The 22,386-nt window shown below is 44.0% G+C and overlaps 1 protein-coding gene across 1 annotated transcript in view; it reads left to right on the top strand.

Annotated features, from left to right (window-relative positions):
* The first annotated feature begins 373 nt into the window (after nt 1–373).
* SLC2A13 (solute carrier family 2 member 13) overlaps nt 374–22,386 on the top strand; it is a 387,337-nt gene continuing 365,324 nt past the window's right edge. Inside the window, exon 1 of the mRNA XM_073619685.1 lies at nt 374–1,185. Coding sequence (XP_073475786.1) covers nt 624–1,185 — 562 coding nt within the window. The 5' untranslated portion in view covers nt 374–623. The remainder of the gene's footprint in view (nt 1,186–22,386) is intronic.

Raw genomic sequence — 22,386 nt, forward strand, 5'->3', positions numbered from 1 at the left:
TTAATCCTTTTTTTATATATTATTATCAGATTTATCTTGGCACAATCAATGGAAACGATGTGCGCTAACCCCTTTGGTTCATTCGATCTCATACGATCTCTTTATCGATTGGCAATTGATTAGAACTGGTGAAAAAAAAAAATTTGCTGTGTTTGTAGCGTTCAATGAGTAAACGTTATGCGAGCAGCGCTTCCTTAGAGGGATAATATGCTTTATTCATAGAGTGGAGCTGCCGGCTTCCATCGCCCTATGATGCCTGATGAGTGTCATTATATGAGGATCAGCCGCTCCCGGCTCTGAGCAGTACACGGATATGAAAAGCCTACTGACTGGAGGCGAAAACACCTCTGAAGCCTCCCGGTGACGTCAGAGAATCAGCTGCCGCCTGTCATGTGACGAGCCCAGCCCCGCCCCTCCAGCGTTCTTCTCCCGTGTGAGAGCGGTGTGAGTGTACGGCCGCCTCTGTCTGTATGCTGTGAGGGGAGAGAGAGAGAGAGAGAGAGGTCCGTTCAGTCACCCGGAGGGAAGAGGCACAAAGTGGCCGTAAAGTACGATGCTGTGCTCCGGGCTGCTCGTCTAAGGCGCCACACGTGTGACCCGAGCGGCCTCACCAGTCACCACCTATGTCCCGCAAAGCCAGCGACAATGTGGAGTACACCCTGCGGAGCCTGAGCAACCTGATGGGGGAGAAGAAGAGGAGGAAGCCGCCTCAGCAGCCGGAGGAGGGAGCCGGGGAGAGGAGCCTCATCGCCGCCGACTCGTGCAGCAGCATTAACAGTCAGGGCACCGGGGGCTCCTCCTCGATGACCGGGGGGGACCTGGAGAGGGCGGCCCGCCGGCAGTTCCAGCAGGATGTCACCCCGACTTTTGTATACGTGGTGTCGGTGTTCTCCGCCCTGGGGGGCTTCCTGTTCGGGTATGACACCGGGGTGGTGTCGGGGGCCATGCTGCTGCTGAAGAAGGACATGAACCTGTCGGCTCTGTGGCAGGAGCTGCTGGTGTCCAGCACGGTGGGGGCGGCGGCCGTGTCGGCTCTGGCAGGCGGGGTGCTGAATGGAGTTGTGGGGCGCAGACCGTGCATCCTCCTCGCCAGCCTGATGTTCATGGCGGGAGCCGCTCTACTGGCCGCTGCCCGGGACAAGGAGACCCTGCTAGGGGGCCGGGTAGTGGTGGGACTCGGCATCGGTAAGTGCCCAACCTCTACACATAGCTAGTCCTCACCAACTCACATCGGCTTCTACACTCTGATCACCTCCAGTCTGTACACATCCTAATAGGAGTGCTGATTGACACTTTATACACGCTGATAGCAGGCTTCCTGCTTCTTGGAACCCTGCTAGCAGCTTGCTTGAAGTCATTCTAAGGCCCCTTTCACACTGGGGCGGTTTGCAGATGCGATTGTGCTAAAAATAGTGCCTGCAAACCGACCTGAAACAGCCGCTGCTGTGTCTCCAGTGTGAAAACCCCGAGGGGCCTAACAGTGGCGGCTGGTACTAAACTTTTTTTTTTTTTTTTTTTTTTTTTTTTTTTTTTTGGGGGGGGGGGGGGCAGTAAGAATACTGAATCACTAGTGTTACAAGTGGGTGGATTCACTGCGCCCCCAAGCCCAACATTATTCTTTTCCCTACAGGTAAGCCTATAATAAGGCTTACCTGAAGGTAAAATGAATATCTCCTAGACCAGCACGGTTTAGGAGATATTTATCTCTGAAGGTCCAGCTGATCCTACCAGGACAGAGGACTCCCCGCACGTGCTCCAGCCACTCGCAGTGTTGGAGCTGAGAACCCCGGAAGAAATGCAGAGGGAACATGTCAGCTCCCTCAGTGGTGACCAAGATGTGGTGCTGACACTTCTAACGCAAGTTCTTCATAATGAACTAGTATGCAGTGCATACTAGCTCATTATGCCTTTGCCCTATAGGTGTGTGTGGGTGTTTTTTTTTTTTTTTTCCTTTAGTGCATACAACCACTTTAAGCCAATTCAAGACTCTAATCTTGTGGCTTGGGGGGGGACCTCATAGAAACCTATGAGTCGGGCGCCCCACATGCAAACTAGGGGGGTGGCGCCCCTTAGTGTCAGTTCACACCGGGTCAACTTGGTCACCTGACAAGTTGCGCTCCATTCAGTGCAATGGGAACTTTCTCATCGAGTCGCTACAACTTAGAAAAAGGTTCCTGCACTACTTGTGGCGGGGGGGAGACTTCAGAACGGCTTGCATCAACTTCTATTTAACAAGTCCGCACTGTGCGGGCTGGCTTCAGAGTCGGGCGACTTTGAAGCCGTCCCAGTGTGAGCCGAGCCTTCTGGACCGGCCGCTCCTGGATACTAAGGCCTCACATGTTTTTGGATGTTTTTACTGCTGCTGTTTTTGGCTTCAGACGTTTTTTTTTACTACAGTCAAACTCTCCAGCATGTTATCCTATGTGTCCATGCGCACACACAAACGTACATTTTCGCCAGCACACTATGGATCAGCAGAAAGTTGTCCAGAAAGGTTTTTAATAGAAAAAAGGTCACATCACAAAAGGGGTGCAATGTTTTGGGGCTGCGCGGGACCCCTTCGTCAGGCAAGTGATTCACTTCACTTGCCTGACAAAGGGGTCCTGCGCAGCCCCAAAACATTGCACCCCTTTTGTGATGTGACCTTTTTTCCATTAAAAACCTTTCTGGACAACTTTTTGCTGATCCATGGTGTGCTGGCGAAAATGTACGTTTGCTTGATGTTTCCAGAACCCAAAACTGGTAATCGCTGCAGCACCCAATATTTTTGTGCCTTTTAACCAGGAACGTGTGCGATTGGAATATATTGACATGCGCACACACAGGCTGATATCAACTGCTTTTTGCTGTAAACCCCCCCCCCCCCACCACCACAACTAGTGGGTCCTGAGAGGAGTTTTCCAGCTGTAGAAACGCTCTAAAGTCAAACACGCCTCAACTGGGGTTTAACATTTTTGATCCAGTTAAAAAAAAGTTGAAAAACTCACTGCAAAGTTACTGGCGTTTTTTTTTATTTTATAACATCCAGTGTGCATGAGGCCTAAAGGTTTGCTTAAAAAAACAAAAAACAAAAGTCCATGCTTACCTGTGTAATGGTTTTGCACAGAGCAGCCTCAATCCTCTTCTCAGGTCCCCTGCCAGCTCTCCTGGCTTCTCCTCCTTGACCAGTGCCCCCCCCCCAATAGCAAGCCACTTGCTATGGGGGCCCTGGTGCGTGCTCGCTCCCGAACCGTGCTCAGTGTGTCCCTAAGGCCCCTTTCACACTGGCGCAATCGGCAGTAAAGCGCTGTTATTTTTAGCGGCGCTTTACTGCCGTCTTTGTGGGGGTTTTCGGTCGCTAACGGGGTGGTTTTAACCCCCGCTAGTGGCCCAAAAAAGAGTTAAAATGACCCGCAAAGCACCGCTTTGCCGGCAGTTCAGCAGCGGTGCCCATTCAGTTCAATGGGCAGGAGCGGTGTATACACCGCTCCAAAGATGCTGCCTGCAGGAGTTTTTCTACCGTCCTGCCAGCGCACCACTCCACTGTGAAAGCACTCAGGCTTTCACACTGGAGACACAGGAGAGGCTCTTTACAGGTGATATGCAAGCCCTGTTTTTAGCACTGCAGCGCCTGTAAAGAGCCTCAGTGTGAAAGGGGTCTAAGACATGTAGAGCTGTGACCCGCCCCCCCTTCCTGCTTCTTCCTTATTGGCTCACTGACTGTGATTGACAGCTGTGGGAGCCTATGCTGCTGTCTCAGCCAATGAGTGAAGAGTGACTCTGGACAGTTGAGGTTCCCTTGCACGTCGCTGGATCGGGAAGGGCTCAGGTGTGTGTATAGGCTGTGGGGGGGAGCAGCACAGTTTTTAACTTTAACCACTTAACCTCCTGAAGATTTACCCCCCCTTCATGACCAGGCCACTTTTTGCGACATGGCACTGTTACTTTGACAATTGTGCAACGCTGTACCCAAACAATTTTTTTTTTTTTTTTTTTTCCCTCACAAATAGTGTTTTCTTTTGGTGGTATTTGTTCACCTCAGCATTTATTTATTTATTTTTTTTTTTTGTTTTTGCGCTATAAACAAACTGACAATTAAAAAAAAAAAAAAAAATTACTTTCTGCTATAAAATGCATCCAATATAAAAAAAAAAAAATCAAATTTCGCCTTCATAAATTTAGGCCAGCATGTATTCTACTACATGTTTTTTGTCGGAAAAAAATCCCAATAAGCGTATTCAGCTTAGTTTTATGCAAATGTTATCTAACTTATATCTATATATTGTGTACATTTTTTTTTTTTTTTATTTCAGTATCTCACAAAAGTGAGTGCACCCCTCACATTTTTGTAAATATTTTATTATATATTTTCATTTGACAACACTGAAGAAATGACACTTTGCTACAATGTAAAGTAGTGAGTGTACAGCTTGTATAACAGTGTAAATTTGCTGTCCCCTCAAAATAATTCAACACACAGCCATTTAAGGTCTAAACCTTTGGCAACAAAATTGAGTACACCCCTAAGTGAAAATGTCCAAATTGGGCTCAATTAGCCATTTTCCCTCCCCGGTGTCACGAGACTCGTTAGTGTTACAAGGTCTCGGGTGTGAATGGGGAGGTGGTGTGTTAAATCTCTGTGTCTCTCTCTCTCATCACTGGAAGTTCAACATGGCACCTCATGGCAAAGAACTCTTTGGGAAATGGACGTATGAGTGCTACCAGCATTGCTACAGAGGTTGAAGGGGTGGGGGGTCAGCCTGTCAGTGCTCAGACCGGACACTGCATCAAATTGGTCTGTATAGCTGTCACCCCAGAAGGAAGCCCACAAACAGTTTGCTGAAGACAAGCAGACTAAGAACATGGATTACTGGAACCATATTCTGTGGTCTGTTGAGACCAAGATAAACTTATTTGGTTCACATTGGTGTCAAGCATGGTGGTGGGAGTGTCATGGTCTGGGGCTGCATGAGTGCTGCCGGCACTGGGGAGCTACAGAACCATGAATGCCAACATGTACTGTGACATAATGAAGCAGAGCATGATCCCCCTCCCTATGGAGACTGGGCCGCAGGGCAGTATTCTAACATAACGACCCCAAACACACCTCCCAAGATTACCACTGCCTTGCTAAAGAACCTGAGGGTAAAGTACTGGCCAAGCATGCCTCCAGACCTAAACCCTATTGAGCATCTGTGGGGCATCCTCAAACGGAAGGTGGAGGAGGGCAAGGTCTCTAACATCCACCAGCTCTGTGATGTCATCATGAAGAAGTGGAAGAGGACTCCAGTGGCAACCTGTGAACTCCATGACCAAAAGGGTTAACGCAGTGCTGGAAAATAATGGTCGCTACACAAAATATAGACACTTTGGGCCCAATTTGGACTTTTTCACTCACTTTTGCCAGCGGTTTAGACATTAATGGCTTTGTGTTGAGTTATTTTGAGGGGAGCAAATTTACATTGTTATACACACACTCACTACTTTACATTGTAGCAAAGTGTCATTTCAGTGTTGTAACATGAAAAGATATAATAAAATATTTACAAAAATTGTAAGGGGGGTGTACTCACGTGAGATTGTGTGTGTGTGTATATGTAACTTTTTTTTTTTTTCCTAGTAATGGTGGTGATCAGCGACTTATAGTGGGACTTCGATATTGCAGCGCACAGTCGGGAACAAACTGACACTTTATGGGAACCAGTGACACTAATAGTGATCAGTGGTAAAAATATACACTATCACTTTACTAATGACACTGTCTGGGAAGGGGTTAAACATCTAGGGAAATCAAAGGGTTAAATGTGTTCCTAGCCAGTGTTTTTGTATACCGTGTGAGGTGCTTTTACTAAGGCAAATGATTTTATTCCCTGCTTTGTGGGGAAAGAAAATCCATTACTCCCCCCTGCTGACAGGGCTCTGTCCTGTGTAAATTCCCGTTAATCGGCGGGTTCTGGTGGTCATCCGTTGGCCGACACCTGCTGATCCGCATTCGCTGTGCCTTAATCACTGCACAGCTGGGTCACCAGTGGTATGTGATCTGCCACAGGAGAGTCCCTTATTTCCGTATTTGTTATATGGTCGGCAAGCGGTTAAGTGATTCTAAAGGTTTGTTTTAAATAAAAAAGAAAAACGAACACATCATACATTCCTGCTCTGTGTAATGGTTTTGCTCAGAGCAGCCTCAATTTTCTTCTTTGGTCTTCTGGCTGCTCCTCCTTGACCAGTGCCCCCAATAGCAAGCAGCGTTCTATGGGGGCACTGGTGCATAATCGTTCCAGAGCCCCGATCTATGTGTCCATAAAACACAGCTGCGACTCAGCCCTGCTCTTTCCTCATTGGCTCACTGACTGTGACAGCCAATAGCTCCCACCGCTGTGTTTCAGCCAGTGAGGAGAGAGAGAGAGAGAGACCCAGGACCTCTGAGGTTCCCTTGCGCATTGCTGGATCGAGAAGGGACTTGGGTAAGTATGTGGGGGGAGCAGAACACAGAAGGATTTTTCCCTTAATGCATTCAGGCTTTGTAATCACTTTCACCCCCTTCCTGCCTAGGCCAATTTTCAGCTTCCAGCGCTGTCACACTTTGAATGACATTTGCACAGTCATGTAACGCTGTACACAAACAAAAATGTGTTTTGTTTTTTGTTTTTTTGTTTTCCGAGCATGTTATACTTGCCTGCCTTGTGCAATGGTTTTGGGCCTCTTTCACACCTGAATGACATGAAGCAATGCTACAGCGTGGTGTTTTTTTGCACTATTTTGTGGTGCGGCACCGTTCATTTTGAATGGGCCTCCCTCCGCTCCAAAAAACGCGCTAAAAAAGCTCATGTACTTAACTTTGGAACTAAACCAGGCGCGTTTGGCATTGTTTTTTGCCGTGATTTTCGTGTGTTTTGTCGCAGGACAATTGTGGCAAAATTGCACTGTGTTTGGGGTGCCTGGCTCTGCACCCCTGCTGAGTGCCCCCGTAGCAGGTCGTTTGCTATGGGGGCACTTGTATGTGCTTGCTCATGAGCATCACCCTCTGCTCTCTCCTCACTGGCTGTGATTGACAGCCAATGGCTCCCGCTGCTGTTTCTGAGCCAGTGAGGAGGGAGAGAGCCACTGCTCTTGTGCATATTGCTGGATTGAGATTGTCTAAGGTATGCATTTAAGGGGAATGCTGCAGGCAGAATTTTTTTTTTTTTTTTTTTCTCTTTTAACTGCATAGAGTGCAGTAAGGTTTAAAAAAAAAAAAAAAAAAAAAAAAACTTTTGCATTTTACAATCACTTTAACACTCTGCCAACATTGACTATTGTTAACCCTTATGCGGTTTGCATTAGTAAATCAGTTGGAAAGTATATTCTATTTACTTGTTTTTAAACCTTTCTTTTTAAAATCCGCAAAATAAAGCATGGAGACTTGGGTGGATGGGGGGGTTGCTTTGAATATTTAAAATGGAATTCAATAGCTTTTTTTGTTTGTTGTTCTGCTTTTGAAGGGGAACTAAAGTCTCCTCCATACTTGCCTATCCCTATGGTCCGGCGCAGGTATCTTCTCAGTGCTGTTTTTCAGGTCTCTTCATTTGCTGGCGGTGGGTTATGTCACTCCTCCACATATGCAGGAGGCTGTTATCCCGGCACCCAGAGACCAGCCTGGCACTGTAAGCTGACCTGCACATGCGCAGCTGTTTACAATGCCTAAGGAGATGATAAGCAGGCAGGTAGGGGGATTTTGTTGCACAAGACACAGTGCATGTCTCTTTAATAAAAGCCTGCAGTTGTTCAAAGTAACAATCAAGACTCCCATTAGGATCTTTGTCATTTATAAACTGGACTTGATTATGGTACTTTAAAAGATTCAACAAAGCTTGCTGTTCACCCTGCTCTTATACAAGATGGGGCCCATGGTCCACAGAGCAGTATTCAACCCAAAAGCAAACCTTTATTATGATCTCTTTTTCAGTCTTTCTTGGGACAAACCATTTCCCAAAAGCAGGGGCTCTTATAATGATCAGCTGTTATTTGTCAAACTTTTATACCAAAAGGAACAAAACTGTTGCTTCAACTTTGGCTTCAATTTGTTAGTGTATTTAAAGTGGTTCTAAATGCAAACATTTTTATTACTCTAATGCATTCTGTGCATAAGTGGTTCTAAAGTTAAAGGTGTGTGTGGTGTGTTTTTTTTTTTTTTTATGCATTCACCCCATTAAGGTCAAAACCCAGCCCCCCCCAAAAAAAACACCCTACGTCCTTTGATCGAGCACCTTGCATAGCTGTGTGTCTTCTCCCCTCTCCCTTGTCTCCCAGGGACTAAAGCAGCAGGAGCCATTGGCCATCAATTAAATGCTGTGAGGAGAGAGCAGGAGGTGGGGCTGCGCTGCGTGTGTCAATAGATGCGCACGACCTTGCTCAGGATTGAGCCTGCACATTTGTACATGCTGGGGGCACATGGAGAAGAGAAGGAGCTAACATGGGGGACAGTAATCAAGCAGATTAGGAACACAAGTTGCAAATCTGTGACAACTTTACAGACCTGTGTGTCAGTTTTCCTGTGCAGTCAAGTGTGACAGCTGGCAAAGCTCCAAGACAGATTTCCTCTCTCAATAGATGCATAATTAAAGTGGAATTCCAGGCGTACCCTGACTAGCCTTAAAAACGGTCCCTTCCCCTTCCTAATACCCATGCACACTAGCCTGTGTAAGCAAGATGTGTATTCTTGCCTGCTTTTATCCCACTCCTGTACGATCACATCCCTCTCCATTTTAGGATTTCGGTCAGTTACCAGTGTGACCTTAGAGCAGCCAAAGCAAGAATTGTATATCTTGGGCTGTAACTTTCTATTAAATCTTCCTTGTGATGTCTTTCTACTCCTGCTAAGCATTGGTTTGCCTTGCAGGATTCAGAAATGTCCCCCATAGTGTAATTGCGCACTAAGACTCTCCACACAATTTTTTTTTTTTTTGCACTTGAAATGTATTTAATGGATTTAAACCAAGGTGGTCAAAGGGTACAATTCTATTTTTTTTAAATTTTTTTTTTTTTTTTTTTTTTTCTGTAATGCATTCTATGCAGCTTGCTATGGGGGTACTTGGCGAGAGGGTGGGGGAGGGGCCAAGGGACCTGAGAGGAGGAGGGTCAGGGCTGCTATGTGCTTAGCAGGTAAGTATAACGCATAAGGTGTTGTGTGTGTGTGTGTGTTTTTGTTTTTTATTTATTTATTTATTTTTTTTTATTACTTCCTGTCCTAGAGGCTCAACATGAAGTAAAATCGCTCCAAGAGGGAAACTTTCCTTTTGAAGTTGAAGGAAACTGGCATTCCCATTGGAATATTTACACCCACCTCCTTTTCTAGTGACAATCATAACATTTTAGATTTTATAATCACTGTCTGACATGGGGACAATGAATAGCAAGATAAATGGAGTGATTTCCCCATAGCAGTGTAAACGTGATGGGGTTTTGACTTTTTTTATTTTAGGGAGCATACATGCTGGCCTTGGGGTTCGTTGGTTTGTCACATTTAAGACACGGCTAAATGCCCTCCTCTGGACACAACTGCACTCTGTGCTATGGCTAAATACAAACTGACCAATTCGCTGTGGCCAGTATGTGTTCAGCCAGAAACGGGGTGTCCCTAGAAGCACACTGTTTGCATCCAGGGTCAGTCAGTCTCTGTTTGCATGTACCCAACTCAGATGAAGTGGCACTGGCTGTTGATTTGTACAGAATGCAAATCTGACAGTTGCTCAGGTTTGCACACAATGTGCATATATCATTTAGATGTGCTGTCAAGAGTCTGCTTTTCTCCGGCGACTGCACCTGGCTGTCCATGCAAATGTAGCCTTACAATCTACCTAAACAAAAAGTTTAGCTTCAGATACACTTTTATGTTTTCAATCTTTTTTAACCCTTTCATGACTAAGCCTATTTTTGAAATTTGGTGTTTACAAGTTAAAATCCGTATTTTTTGCTAGAAAATTACTTGGAACCCCCAAACATTATGTATATATATTTTTTTTTTTTTGGCAGAGAATCTAGAGAATAAAATGGAGATCATTGCAATATTTTATATCGCACGGTATTTGTGCAGCGGTGTTTTAACCACTTGAGCCCCGGACCATTATGCTGCCTAAGGACCAGAGGTCTTTTTCCAATTTGGCACTGCGTCGCTTTAACTGCTAATTGCGCGGTCATGCAATGCTGTACCCAAACGAAATTTGCGTCCTTTTCTTCCCACAAATAGAGCTTTCTTTTGATGGTATTTGATCACCTCTGCGGTTTTTATTTTTTGCGCTATAAACGGAAAAAGACCGAAAATTTTGAAAAAAAATTATATTTTCTACTTTTTGTTATAAAAAAAATCCAATAAACTAAATTTTAGTCATACATTTAGGCCAAAATGTATTCGGCCACATGTCTTTGGTAAAAAAAATGTCAATAAGCGTATATTTATTGGTTTACGCAAAAGTTATAGCGTCTACAAACTAGGGTACATTTTCTGTAATTTACACAGCTTTTAGTTTATGACTGCCTATGTCATTTCTTGAGGTGCTAAAATGGCAGGGCAGTACAAAACCCCCCCAAGTGACCCCATTTTGGAAAGTAGACACCCCAAGGAAATTGCTGAGAGGCATGTTGAACCCATTGAATATTTATTTTTTTGTCCCAAGTGATTGAATAATGACAAAAAAAAAAAAAAAAATTTACAAAAAGTTGTCACTAAATGATATATTGCTCACACAGGCCATGGGCCTATGTGGAATTGCACCCCAAAATACATTCAGCTGCTTCTCCTGAGTATGGGGATACCACATGTGTGGGACTTTTTGGGAGCCTAGCCGCGTACGGGGCCCCGAAAACCAATCACCGCCTTCAGGATTTCTAAGGGTGTAAATTTTTGATTTTACTCCTCACTACCTATCACAGTTTCGGAGGCCATGGAATGCCCAGGTGGCACAAAACCCCCCCAAATGACCCCATTTTGGAAAGTAGACACCCAAAGCTATTTGCTGAGAGGCATGGTGAGTATTTTGCAGCTCTCATTTGTTTTTGAAAATGAAGAAAGACAAGAAAAAACTTTTTTTTTTTTTTTCTTTTTTCAATTTTCAAAACTTTGTGACAAAAAGTGAGGTCTGCAAAATACTCACTATACCTCTCAGCAAATAGCTTGGGGTGTCTACTTTCCAAAATGGGGTCATTTGGGGGGGTTTTGTGCCACCTGGGCTTTCCATGGCCTCCGAAACTGTGATAGGCAGTGAAGAGTGAAATCAAAAATTCACGCCCTTAGAAAGCCTGAAGGCGGTGCTTGGTTTTCGGGGTCCCGTACATGGCTAGGCTCCCAAAAAGTCTCACACATGTGGTATCCCCATACTCAGGAGAAGCAGCAGAATGTATTTTGGGGTGTAATTTCACATATTTCCATGGCATGTTTGAGCAATATATCATTTAGTGACAACTTTGTGCAAAAAAAAAAAAAAAAAAAATGTGTCTCTTTCCCGCAACTTGTGTCGCAATATAAAATATTCCATGGACTCGACATGCCTCTCAGCAAATAGCTTGGGGTGTCTACTTTCCAAAATGGGGTCATTTGGGGGGGTTTTGAACTGTCCTGGCATTTTATGCACAACATTTAGAAGCTTATGTCACACATCACCCACTCTTCTAACCACTTGAAGACAAAGCCCTTTCTGACACTTATTGTTTACATGAAAAAGTTGTTTTTTTTTTTTGCAAAAAAATTACTTTGAACCCCCAAACATTATATATTTTTTTTAAAGCAAATGCCCTACAGATTAAAATGGTGGGTGTTTCATTTTTTTTTTTCACACAGTATTTGCGCAGCGATTTTTCAAACGCATTTTTTGGGGAAAAAACACACTTTTTTAAATTTTAATGCACTAAAACACACTATATTGCCCAAATGTTTGATGAAATAAAAAAGATGATCTTAGGCCAAGTACATGGATACCAAACATGACATGCTTTAAAATTGCGCACAAACGTGCAGTGGCAACAAAATACATTTTTAAAAGCCTTTAAAAGCCTTTACAGGTTACCACTTTAGATCTACAGAGGAGGTCTACTGCAAAAATTACTGCCCTCGATCTGACCTTCGCGGTGATACCTCACATGCATGGTGCAATTGCTGTTTACGTTTGACGACAGACCGCCGATTGCGTTCGCCTTAGCGCGAGAGCAGGGGGCGACAGGGGTGCTTTTTTTTTTTTTTTTTTTTTTTTTTTTTTTTTTTTTTTTCTTTATTATTTTTCTGCTTTTTTTTATCTTATTTTTAAACTGTTCCTTTCATATTTTTTTTTTTTTTAATCATTTTTATTGTTATCTCGGGGAATGTAAATATCCCCTATGATAGCAATAGGTAGTGACAGGTACTCTTTTTTGAAAAAATTGGGGTCTATTAGACCCTAGATCTCTCCTCTGCCCTCAAAGCATCTGACCACACCAAGATCGGTGTGATAAAATGCTTCCCCAATTTCCCAATGGCGCTATTTACATCCGGCGAAATCTAAGTCATAAAATGCTCGTAGCTTCCGGTTTCTTAGGCCATAGAGATGTTTGGAGCCACTCTGGTCTCTGATCAGCTCTATGGTCAGCTGGCTGAATCACCGGCTGCATTCTCAGGTTCCCTGTTGAGACAGAGCCAGAGAAAAACACGGAAGACGGTGGGGGGGGGGGCATTCCCTCCCACGGCTTGTAAAAGCAGTCTAGAGGCTAATTAGCCGCTAGGATTGCTTTTACATGAAAGCCGACCGCTGGCTGAAAAGGATGATACCTAAATCTGCAGGCATCATTCTGGTATAACCACTCAAAGTCGTGAATGGCGTACCTGAAGACAAAAAAATGGTTAACAATAAAGCACAGTAAACAGTAAAGTATAAAAAATTGCATACCTGAAAAAGCAAACATGATAAAACATAATAACAATAAAACATTGCAGAATAGACTACAGTAAAAAAGAGCAGAACAATAGAGAGAGAATAGAGAGAGAGAGAGAACAATAAAACGACAACTATTTTTTTTTATTTTATATATATATATATATTTTTGACACTTTTTTTGTAACTAACTTTTGTAACTGTAACCGGTTCCAGGTTCGGGTCTCTCAAAATGCGATGGCATCTTGGGAGACCCTGTGAAAGTGTGCCTAGTCTGTGGAATGCTGTACCCTACGCTAATACTCAACTAGTGTATGGTAGCGTTCAAAACATTCACCAATGCAAAGACCAGGATTGTCAGGACAGGAGGGACAATAATAGCGGGTGTCAAGCCTATATCCGCGCTTCCTGCAGACACAACATCTTTTTTGGGGGTTCGTTGGGTAGGGGTACTCGGGAGGACATAAAGAAAATGCCTCTCATGCAGCCGACTGCATTTGGTTGGGGATGTGAATGGGGGAAGTACGGGCGCTGCAGAAGCGGTGGGTTCCCAATTAGGATTGGCGAATGCAGCAGGAAGGGCACTATGGGCACGACGGGCCTGTGTTTGTCTTTTTGGTGGCAGCGGGACACTACTTGTGCTTGTCACCTCACCAGCTTGAACTGCACTTATGGGACTGGCCACGTCACCAAGTGTTGCTGCAGCGCTGGTTTGACTACGACCGGGGTGTACTAGGCCGCTGGTGCTTGCCAGTTCACCAAAACGCTACCAAAAAAACTGTTAGCGATCGCAGGGATCAGGCCTGACTCTGCGAACGCTGCAGTTATGCGTTTAGTGTTTTGTAAGGGACAGTGATCGATCGATACTGCACTTGGGTGGGCCGGGCGGAGGGGCAAAACGCAGGTGCTAGCAGGTATCTGGGCTGATCCCGCTAACACTGCGTTTTTGGGAACCCTAAACTGCTGGGGACGCTAGTATAGATCTGATCGGATCAGATACTATACCACTAAGGGAGGTGTACGGTGCGTGCGTGGGTGTTAGCGCTACTGGCGCTAACCTGACGCTGCCTGGTGCTTGCTTGCCAGTTCACCAAAATGCTACCAAAAAAACTGTTAGCGATCGCAGGGATCAGGCCTGACTCTGCGAACGCTGCAGTTATGCGATTAGTGTTTTGTAAGTGACAGCGATCGATCGATACTGCACTTGGGTGGGCTGGGCCGGGCGGAGGGACAAAACGCAGGTGCTAGCAGGTATCTGGGCTGATCCCGCTAACACTGTGTTTTTGGGGACACTAGTATAGATCTGATCGGATCAGATATTGATCTGTACAGATACTATACCACTAAGGGAGGCGTATGCTGCGTGCGTGGGTGTTAGCGGTACTGGCGCTAATCTGACGCTGCCTGGGGCGACGCATATCACCGCCGGGCGATCAGGGGGCTAAACCTTTATTCGGTAATAAACGGCGGGTGCCCTGACACTATAAAAAATAAACGAACTAACCAGCGTCAACCGTAACATTTATACGGTGATCAGTGGTGAAAGGGTTAACTAGGGGGCAATCAAGGGGTTAAAACATTTATTAGGTAGTATATGGGGGTCCCTGACGCTATAAAACGCTGACGGCGAACCTAAATATTTACGTCCCTAACTAGCGTCACCAGCGACACTAATACAGCGATCAGAAAAATGATCGCTTAGTGACACTGGTGACGGGGTGATCAAGGGGTTAAAACTTTATTAGGGGGGGTTAGGGGGGTATCCTAGACCTAAAGGGGGGTAATACTAACTGTCCCAACACTGTAACTGTCACAAACTGACACTATGCAGTAATCAGAGAAAAAAAAAAAAAAAAAACCTGCTGGTGTCAGTTTGTGACGGGGGGGGGGGTGATCGGGGGGAGGATCGGGGTGTTTTGTATGCCTGGCATGTTCTACTGTGTGTGTGTGTAGTGTTTTCACTTACTCGGATGTCTTCTCCCCTCGGCGCTGGAACGGAAACTACCGAGCCGAGGGGAGATGACATCATTTCCTTTGCTGCTGTTTAGCATACAGCAGCAAAGGAATGTTCCCATTGGCCGGCGGCGATCGCGAGGGGGGGGCCACGAACGGATGGCCTCCCCCTCATCTCGGATCGCCGGGGAACAGAACGGGACCGCCTCGGGCACCGGGGGGGGGGTCCGATCGGACCCCCCACCCGCGGAAGGCAAATCACGTACATGTACGTGATTTTGCCTGCCCGTGCCGCTTTGCCGACGTAAATCCGCGTTAGGCGGTCCTTAAGAAATGCAAATTTTTGGAAAAGGGACACTTTCATGAATTTTAAAAAATCCAAACAGTAAAGTTACCCCAATTTTTTTGTATAATGTGAAAGATGATGTTACGCCGAGTAAATAGATACCAAACATGTCACGCTTTATAATTGCACGCACTCCCCTCCTGCTGCTCCGGTATAAGAGCCGAGCGGCTTTTAGCCGCATCGGTTGTTATACACGGATAGCCAATCGCCGGCTCTAAACAACGGTACCGGGATGATGCCTGCAGCTGAGGGCATCATCCCGGTATAACCCCCGAAAGCCGAGTACGTATATCTGCGTACGGTCGGTGGGAAGGGGTTAAACTATGCTGCTTTCATTTAAGAGAGAAGTGTGGGAATGAAAAAAATAAATTTATATATATACACACACACACACACACACACACACACACACACACACACACACACACACACACACACACACACACACACACACACACACACACACACACACACACACACACACACACACACACACACACTCTGTACATACTCGCCTCTATGAGAACATGCCTGCTGATCGCTCAGTTCTTGGTCTTTCTGGAGCAGTGTGGTCACTATCAGTCACACCCCCTCCAGCACTCACTAGAGCGAAAGGCCTGGAAGAGTTAAACCAGCATGCTGATAGGCCGAGTCAGCTGTTGCCCATCGGGTATCCTGAGTGGATCCCAACATTACTGTCGGGTCTTTTTTTTTTTTTTTATTTTTTTTTCCTTTTTATAGGCTGAAGCGTCTCTGGGATGTCAGCTGACACTGGGCTATAGCAAGTAAGTGCACTTCTGTGACCCAGAAGGTCTGGTTCACACCTATGCAGGTTGTAGTTTGCGTATCCCTATGGAACCAAAAAACTGGAAAAAGTCCCTGGCCCTTTCCATAAAATGTAGATGTGAACATGACCTATAGGAAACCACGTTTAATGGACTGCAGTGAGTTTCTGCAAAACTGAAACGCACTAAAAATGCATAGGTGTGAACCAGGCCGAAGAGAGCCAAAAAAATGCTTTTGCCCATACATCTTTTAACTATGCAACAAAATAAAGTTCACTGTGTGGCAACAAAGTGTGTATGTATATAATACAATCTCTTGTCTTCACCCACTCTTCTTTATTTAATCCATAGCAAAAAACATTTTTTTTAAATCCACCTACTAACTATTGTTAATTAAGGTAACATTTGTTGATCCCACGATATACACTCGCTGGCCACCTTATTTAGGTAAACCTGTTTAATTGCTTGGTAACACAAATTGCTAATAAGCCAATCGCATGGCAGTAATGCATTGGTTTGCAGAGAATGGTCTGAAAGAGAAAATATCCAGTAAGTGGCAGTTGTGTGGACATAAATGCCTTGTTGATGTCCGAGGAGAATAGCAGACTAGTTTGAGATGATGGAAAGGCAACCGTAACTCAACCACTTGCTACAACCAAGGTAGGCAGAATACCATCTCTGAATGCACAACACATTGAACCTTGAAGCAGGTGGGCTACAGCATCAGAAGACCACACTGGGGTTGCCACCCCTGCCGGCTAAGAACAGGAAACTGAGACTACAATTCACACAGGCTCACCAAAATTTGACAATGGAAGATTGGAAAAACGTTGCCTGGTCTGATGAGTCTCAATTTCAGCTTTGACCTTCAGATGGTAGGGTCAGAATTTGGCATAAACAACATGAACGCATGGATCCATCCTGCCTTGTATGAATGGTTCAGGCTGGTGGCATAATGGTGTGGGGAATATTTTCTTGGCACACTTTGGGCCCCTTAGTACCGACTGAGCATTGTTTAATACCGGAGTATTGTTGCTGACCATGTCCATCCCTTTTATGGCTACAGTGTACCCATCTATTGATGGCCACTTCCAGGAGGATAATGCACCATGTCACAAAGCTGGTTTCTTGAACATGATGACGAGTTCACTGTACTCCAATGGCCTCCACAGTCACCAGATCTCAATCCAGTAGAGCACCTTTGGCATGTGGTGGAATGGGAGATTTGCATCATGGATGTGCAGCCGACAAATATTCAGCAACTGCGTGATGCTATCATGTCACTATTGACCAAAATCTCTGAGGAATGTTTCCAACACCTTTGTTAAATCTATGCCACGAAGAATTAAGGCAGATCTAAAAGCAAAAGGGGGTCCAACCTGGTACTGGCAAGGTGTAACTAATAAAGTGTCCGGTGTAGGTCCTTTGTGCAAGTGCTTCCTGTTAAATGGGACAACACTCTGTACCTGTATTCCAATTGCTTTCCAGGATTGTCCTATGTGCTTTCACTGGAGACTCTAGGCTCCTCTGCAAATGCACGAAGCACAGCAATGGATTACATGCATGTAGACAAAAAGAGGCTGCATGAACTGCAGGAGATCAGAAACCCTAAGGTGCATATATATATATATATATATATATATATATATATATATTATATAATTTTTTTTTTTTTTGTAAAATAAACAAGACAGTAGTTTTGATATACATTCCAAAATGTCATCCAGTTGGGCCAGTGTTTCTCAACTCCAGTCCTCAAGGTGCCCCAACAGGTCATGGTTTCAGGCTTTCCATTTTTTTTTTTTTTGCACAGGTGATTTGATCAGTTTCACTGCCTTAGTAATTACCACAGCTGTTTTACCTGATTGAAATCCTGAAACCATGACCTGTTGGGGCGCCTTGAGGACTAGAGTTGAGAAACGTGGCGTTGGGCTCCATTCACATTAGTGTCTCCAAAGTCACATGATTTCTCATGTGACTTTGACCCGAATTTACATTATCTAAACCAAAGTCGCATCAGAGGTCGGACCAAAGTAGTGCAGGCACCTTTTCTATGTTGCCCACATTCGGGTTATATTGAAAAGAATGGTCTGGACTTTGTTGTGTGACTCTAATGTCTAAAGTCACATGACACGTTGCACAAGTGTGACTGGAACCTTATGCCGCGTACACATGAGCGGACTTTGCGGCGGACTTTTCAACGAACTTTACGACGGACTTTCTGAACGAACGGACTTGCCTACACACAATTCACCAAAGTCTGTCGAATTCGTACGTGATGTTGTACGACCGGACTAAAACAGGGAAGTTCATAGCCAGTAGCCAATAGCTGCCCTAGCGTGGCTTTTTGTCTGTCGAACTAGCATACAGACGAGTGGACTTTTCGACCGGACTCGATTTCGACGGATTAATTTAAAACATGTTTCAAATCTAAGTCCGTCCAACTTTTGAGAAAACAAAGTCCGCTGGAGCCCACACACGATTGAATTGTCCGACCAAATCCCGTCCGCCGGGCAAAGTCTACCGTAAAGTCCGCTCGTGTGTACGCGGCATTAGGGTTGACATCCACTTTTTTTTAAAGTATTCAACTTTTTAAAATAAATTAAAAAGTAAACTATCACTGTACAGCCCATTAGCCCTTGCTGCACTTAACCTCCAGGGGTGCTGAGCTGTCAGTGCCCGCACAGCTGGTTTTGAAATCCTTGCTCTTCTCTCACTTCTAGGTGCAATGCTTGTGGGATGGACCAGAGCAGTTCTGATTGGGCAGCACCTGCACCATGAATCTCTGGTCTGTCTCGGAAGGGTTGCGCAGAGAGGAGCAAGGGTTTCAAATCCCCAATTTGCTGGATCTGCTTCGTGGGCACTGACGGCTCAGCATCCTCAGAGGTAAACACAGCAGGGATGAGGAGGATGTTAGGCTGGCTATACATGGGTCAAAATTCGGCCGGTTCAGTAGGGACCGTCTGAATTTTGATCCATGTATCACCACTACAGATTGTGTGCTGTTCAGCCGCCCTGTCAGGATTAAGCTGTGCGAAGTGTCCCTGCTGTCGAAATAGTTTTTTGTTTTAAATTTTTATTTATTTTTTCCCCAACCCAGTGGTTGAATGAAGGAAAAACTGACGCCTCTACGGCTTATGCAAGACTGGCTATTCTCCTTTAGTTCACCTTTTCGTTTTTTTTCTGAAAGGGCACACTAACTTTTTTTATTTTTTTATTTATTTTTTTTGATGCAGTTTCTTCAGTTGCATTGCTGTGAATTTCAAATGTATTCAGATGTTTTTAGGAACTTTAACATTCGCTTGTGCTCACAAGTCCACATACCAAAACATTCCATCTGATTTTACATTTTTATTTTGCTATAACAATGTCTACCTTTCACCCTGTGTTTTTTATTGTATGTCTTGGGCCCATGCACACTGGGCTTAAAAAAAAAAACCCACCCATATAGAGCATTTTTGTAAACTGTTTAGGAGAATTTAGCTTTTTTTTTTTTTTTTTTTTTTATCCTGCCTCTAAACGCTGAGCCTAAAATATGCTTGTAATTGTCCTAATGTGCATGGACATGTAAGATAACGTTGAGTAGCTTCTACAGGCAAAACACAAAACTCCTATAGAAGCAGCGATTAAGCCGGAGTGCATGGACAGACAGATAATGTGTGTATGATAATAATAAAAACACACACGTGCTCACACACACACACCTTGGTTTGGGAGCGTTTTGCAAGACAAGCAAAATTTTTAATAAATTTTGACTTGATATACTAGATATACAAGTAGCGTCAAGCCACAACTGAGTATACAAAAGGAAAGATGCCTCTAAGTGTAGCAATACAGTTACATTTAATGAAGGTACAACATTTAGAAACTCAGTTGATTAAAACAGACACATCTAAGTATACAGGCATCTGGGGTAAAGCTGTCTACCTAGACAGTCCTCCGCATCGTCATTGATGTCATCCCTTCCACGCTGCCCTCCACGAGCGGTTCAAGCCTCGATTTCAGATCGCTCTACTGCAGGGTAGTCTTCGCAGTCATGATTGCAGACTGACAGCGGTGAGAACCGGTGGTGCGGGGGATGGTCTATGTGGACAGCTTTACCCTGGATGCCTGCATACTTAGATGTGCCTCTTTTACTTTCAAAATATTTTTTTTTTTAAATAACATAGAATACAATACAATTCATTTAATAATGGTTTTAAATATTCATTAACATTGTATAACATTAATTCCTGGGAAATGACTATTTCACAAACGTATGCTTTTGATAAGTGGGGAAAAAAAAATAAAATTGGATATAAATAAATACAATTAAATATTCTATTCCTGTGTAGTCAACTTATTAGATAATCCGATCTGGTGGGGATCATTAAGGAAATTGAGACAGGAACATCCGGTCCAACAAAAAGAAAGATAAAATAAACTTATCTATAAATATTGATATAATAAATTAAAATTGTAGGTGAGAATCTTCAAATGTCATTTCCAGGAGTCCTCAAGACATATAAATGTAAAGACAGAAAAAGGAAAGGGAAAGGAGAAAAAGAGAGGGGATACGGGTCTATCCTAATGCATGGGAATAGAGAGAGCCGATATAACAACATGCTAAATATAAGTCCCTATATATTTAATCGCAGGATCCCAAATTTGTTCAAACTGTGGGATCTTGTCGGCTAAAATGCTGGTTAACTTTTCTTGGGTCATTATCCAGGACACTTTTCTTCTGACCTCTGACAAGAAGGGCTTAGGTTTCTTCCAAGCTTTCGCTATTATAAGTTTGGATCCTGTTAGTATGAAGTGAATTAATTTTTGTGTGTGCTTTGGAATGAGAGGTATGTGGGCATTAAGAATAGCTACATGAATGGATCTAGCAATCTGATGACCAGTCACCTTAAATATCATTAAAAACCTTGTTCCAAAATGGTCGGATCTTAGGAAATCCCCACCAAGTATGAACCATCGTTCCTAATAGTTGACAGCCTCTGAAACAAGTTGGGTCTGCGGTTGGATATATGCTTGCAAGCTTGGTGGGGGTTAAATACCACCTGGTTATAACCTTAATGTTAGCTTCCATCAGGGAAACGTTAAGAATTCCCCTGAAAGATTTTGAGTAGGCGGAATGCCAGGTTTCTAAGCTCCAACTGAATTGAAGATCATTTTCCCAGGCCTCCATATAGGAGGATTTAGCTGTAGGGTGAGTGAGGCACGAGTAAATCACAGAATTTCCTCCTTTTTGTTCCATAGCTTGTTCTCACCAGATCTCAAATTTTGTGAAATGGAGTGGAAGGGGTTTATCCTTCCAAATTTGGTGTAAGAATTTAGAAATGAGATCGAAGCTGAATATTTCAGAATCCGGAAGTTTTAGCGTATTGACGCAATAGGAAAGGGTTATGGGCCTTCCAGATCTAAAGAAATGTCCTATACGATATAGTCCCTTGTCCACCCACCATTGGAATGCTTTTCTATCTAAGCCTGGAGGGAAGTCCGGATTATTGAATAAGTGTGATAGGGGACGTCCCATGGAAATGAGAGACGGATGAGTTCTGAGGCTGTCCCAAAGAGCGCAAGATTGGGACATAGTTGGGGCCATTATGGGAGGTCTTTGTTTAGATGGACACCCTAATCTAGGGATAAGTGGGGTACTGCCTGTTGCTCTATGGTGATCCAGTCTGGTTTTTCAGGTTTTGAGTAAATTATAGATATTTGAGCCAGTCTAGCTGCTATATAATATTTGTGAAGATCAGGAAGGCCTAATAGTCCTCCTTTACTTTTATGATGATATAAGTTGTGTTGGGGTATTCGATAGCCACAGGCACCCCATGTGAATTTGAGAATCTTGCTCTGGAGTTTTTTTCTTTTTTTTTAGATGAGATTTATTAACTGGAATGGGAAGAGATCTGAAAAAATATAAAATTCTTGGGAGCAATGTCATTTTAATCGAATTAATCCTACCTAACCAGGAGAGTTCATGTTTGGACCAGGTTTTAAGGTCATTTTCTAATTTCTTATACAAAGGGGGATAGTTGTTTTGTGTAGAGATTTTCAAAACGGGCAGTAAGAGTAATACCCAGGTATTTGATGGCGCTGTCTTTCCATTCAAATTGGAATGACTGTTAACTGAGATGCAGTTGATGGGGGGAGCGAAACATTAAGGGCTTGGGATTTTGTATAGTTGACCTTCAGGCCTGTTATTTTAGAAAATTTATTAAGGGTCTGACATATGTTTGGAAGAGAGGTCAATGGAGAGGTCACGAATAAGAGAAGATCATCAGCGAAGAGCCCACATTTTGTGGGTTTGATCTCCACATGAAACCCCCTTAATGTTTGGGTTGTGGCGAATATCTATTGCTAAAGTCTCTATAGCAATAGTGAATATTATAGGGGAAAGCGGACATCCCTGTCTCGTTCCCCTGGCTATAGTTATTGGTTTCAAATAATGTCCTTGTAA

Source organism: Aquarana catesbeiana, linkage group LG03 (assembly GCF_042186555.1).
Source record: "Aquarana catesbeiana isolate 2022-GZ linkage group LG03, ASM4218655v1, whole genome shotgun sequence".
Classification (NCBI taxonomy): domain Eukaryota; kingdom Metazoa; phylum Chordata; class Amphibia; order Anura; family Ranidae; genus Aquarana; species Aquarana catesbeiana.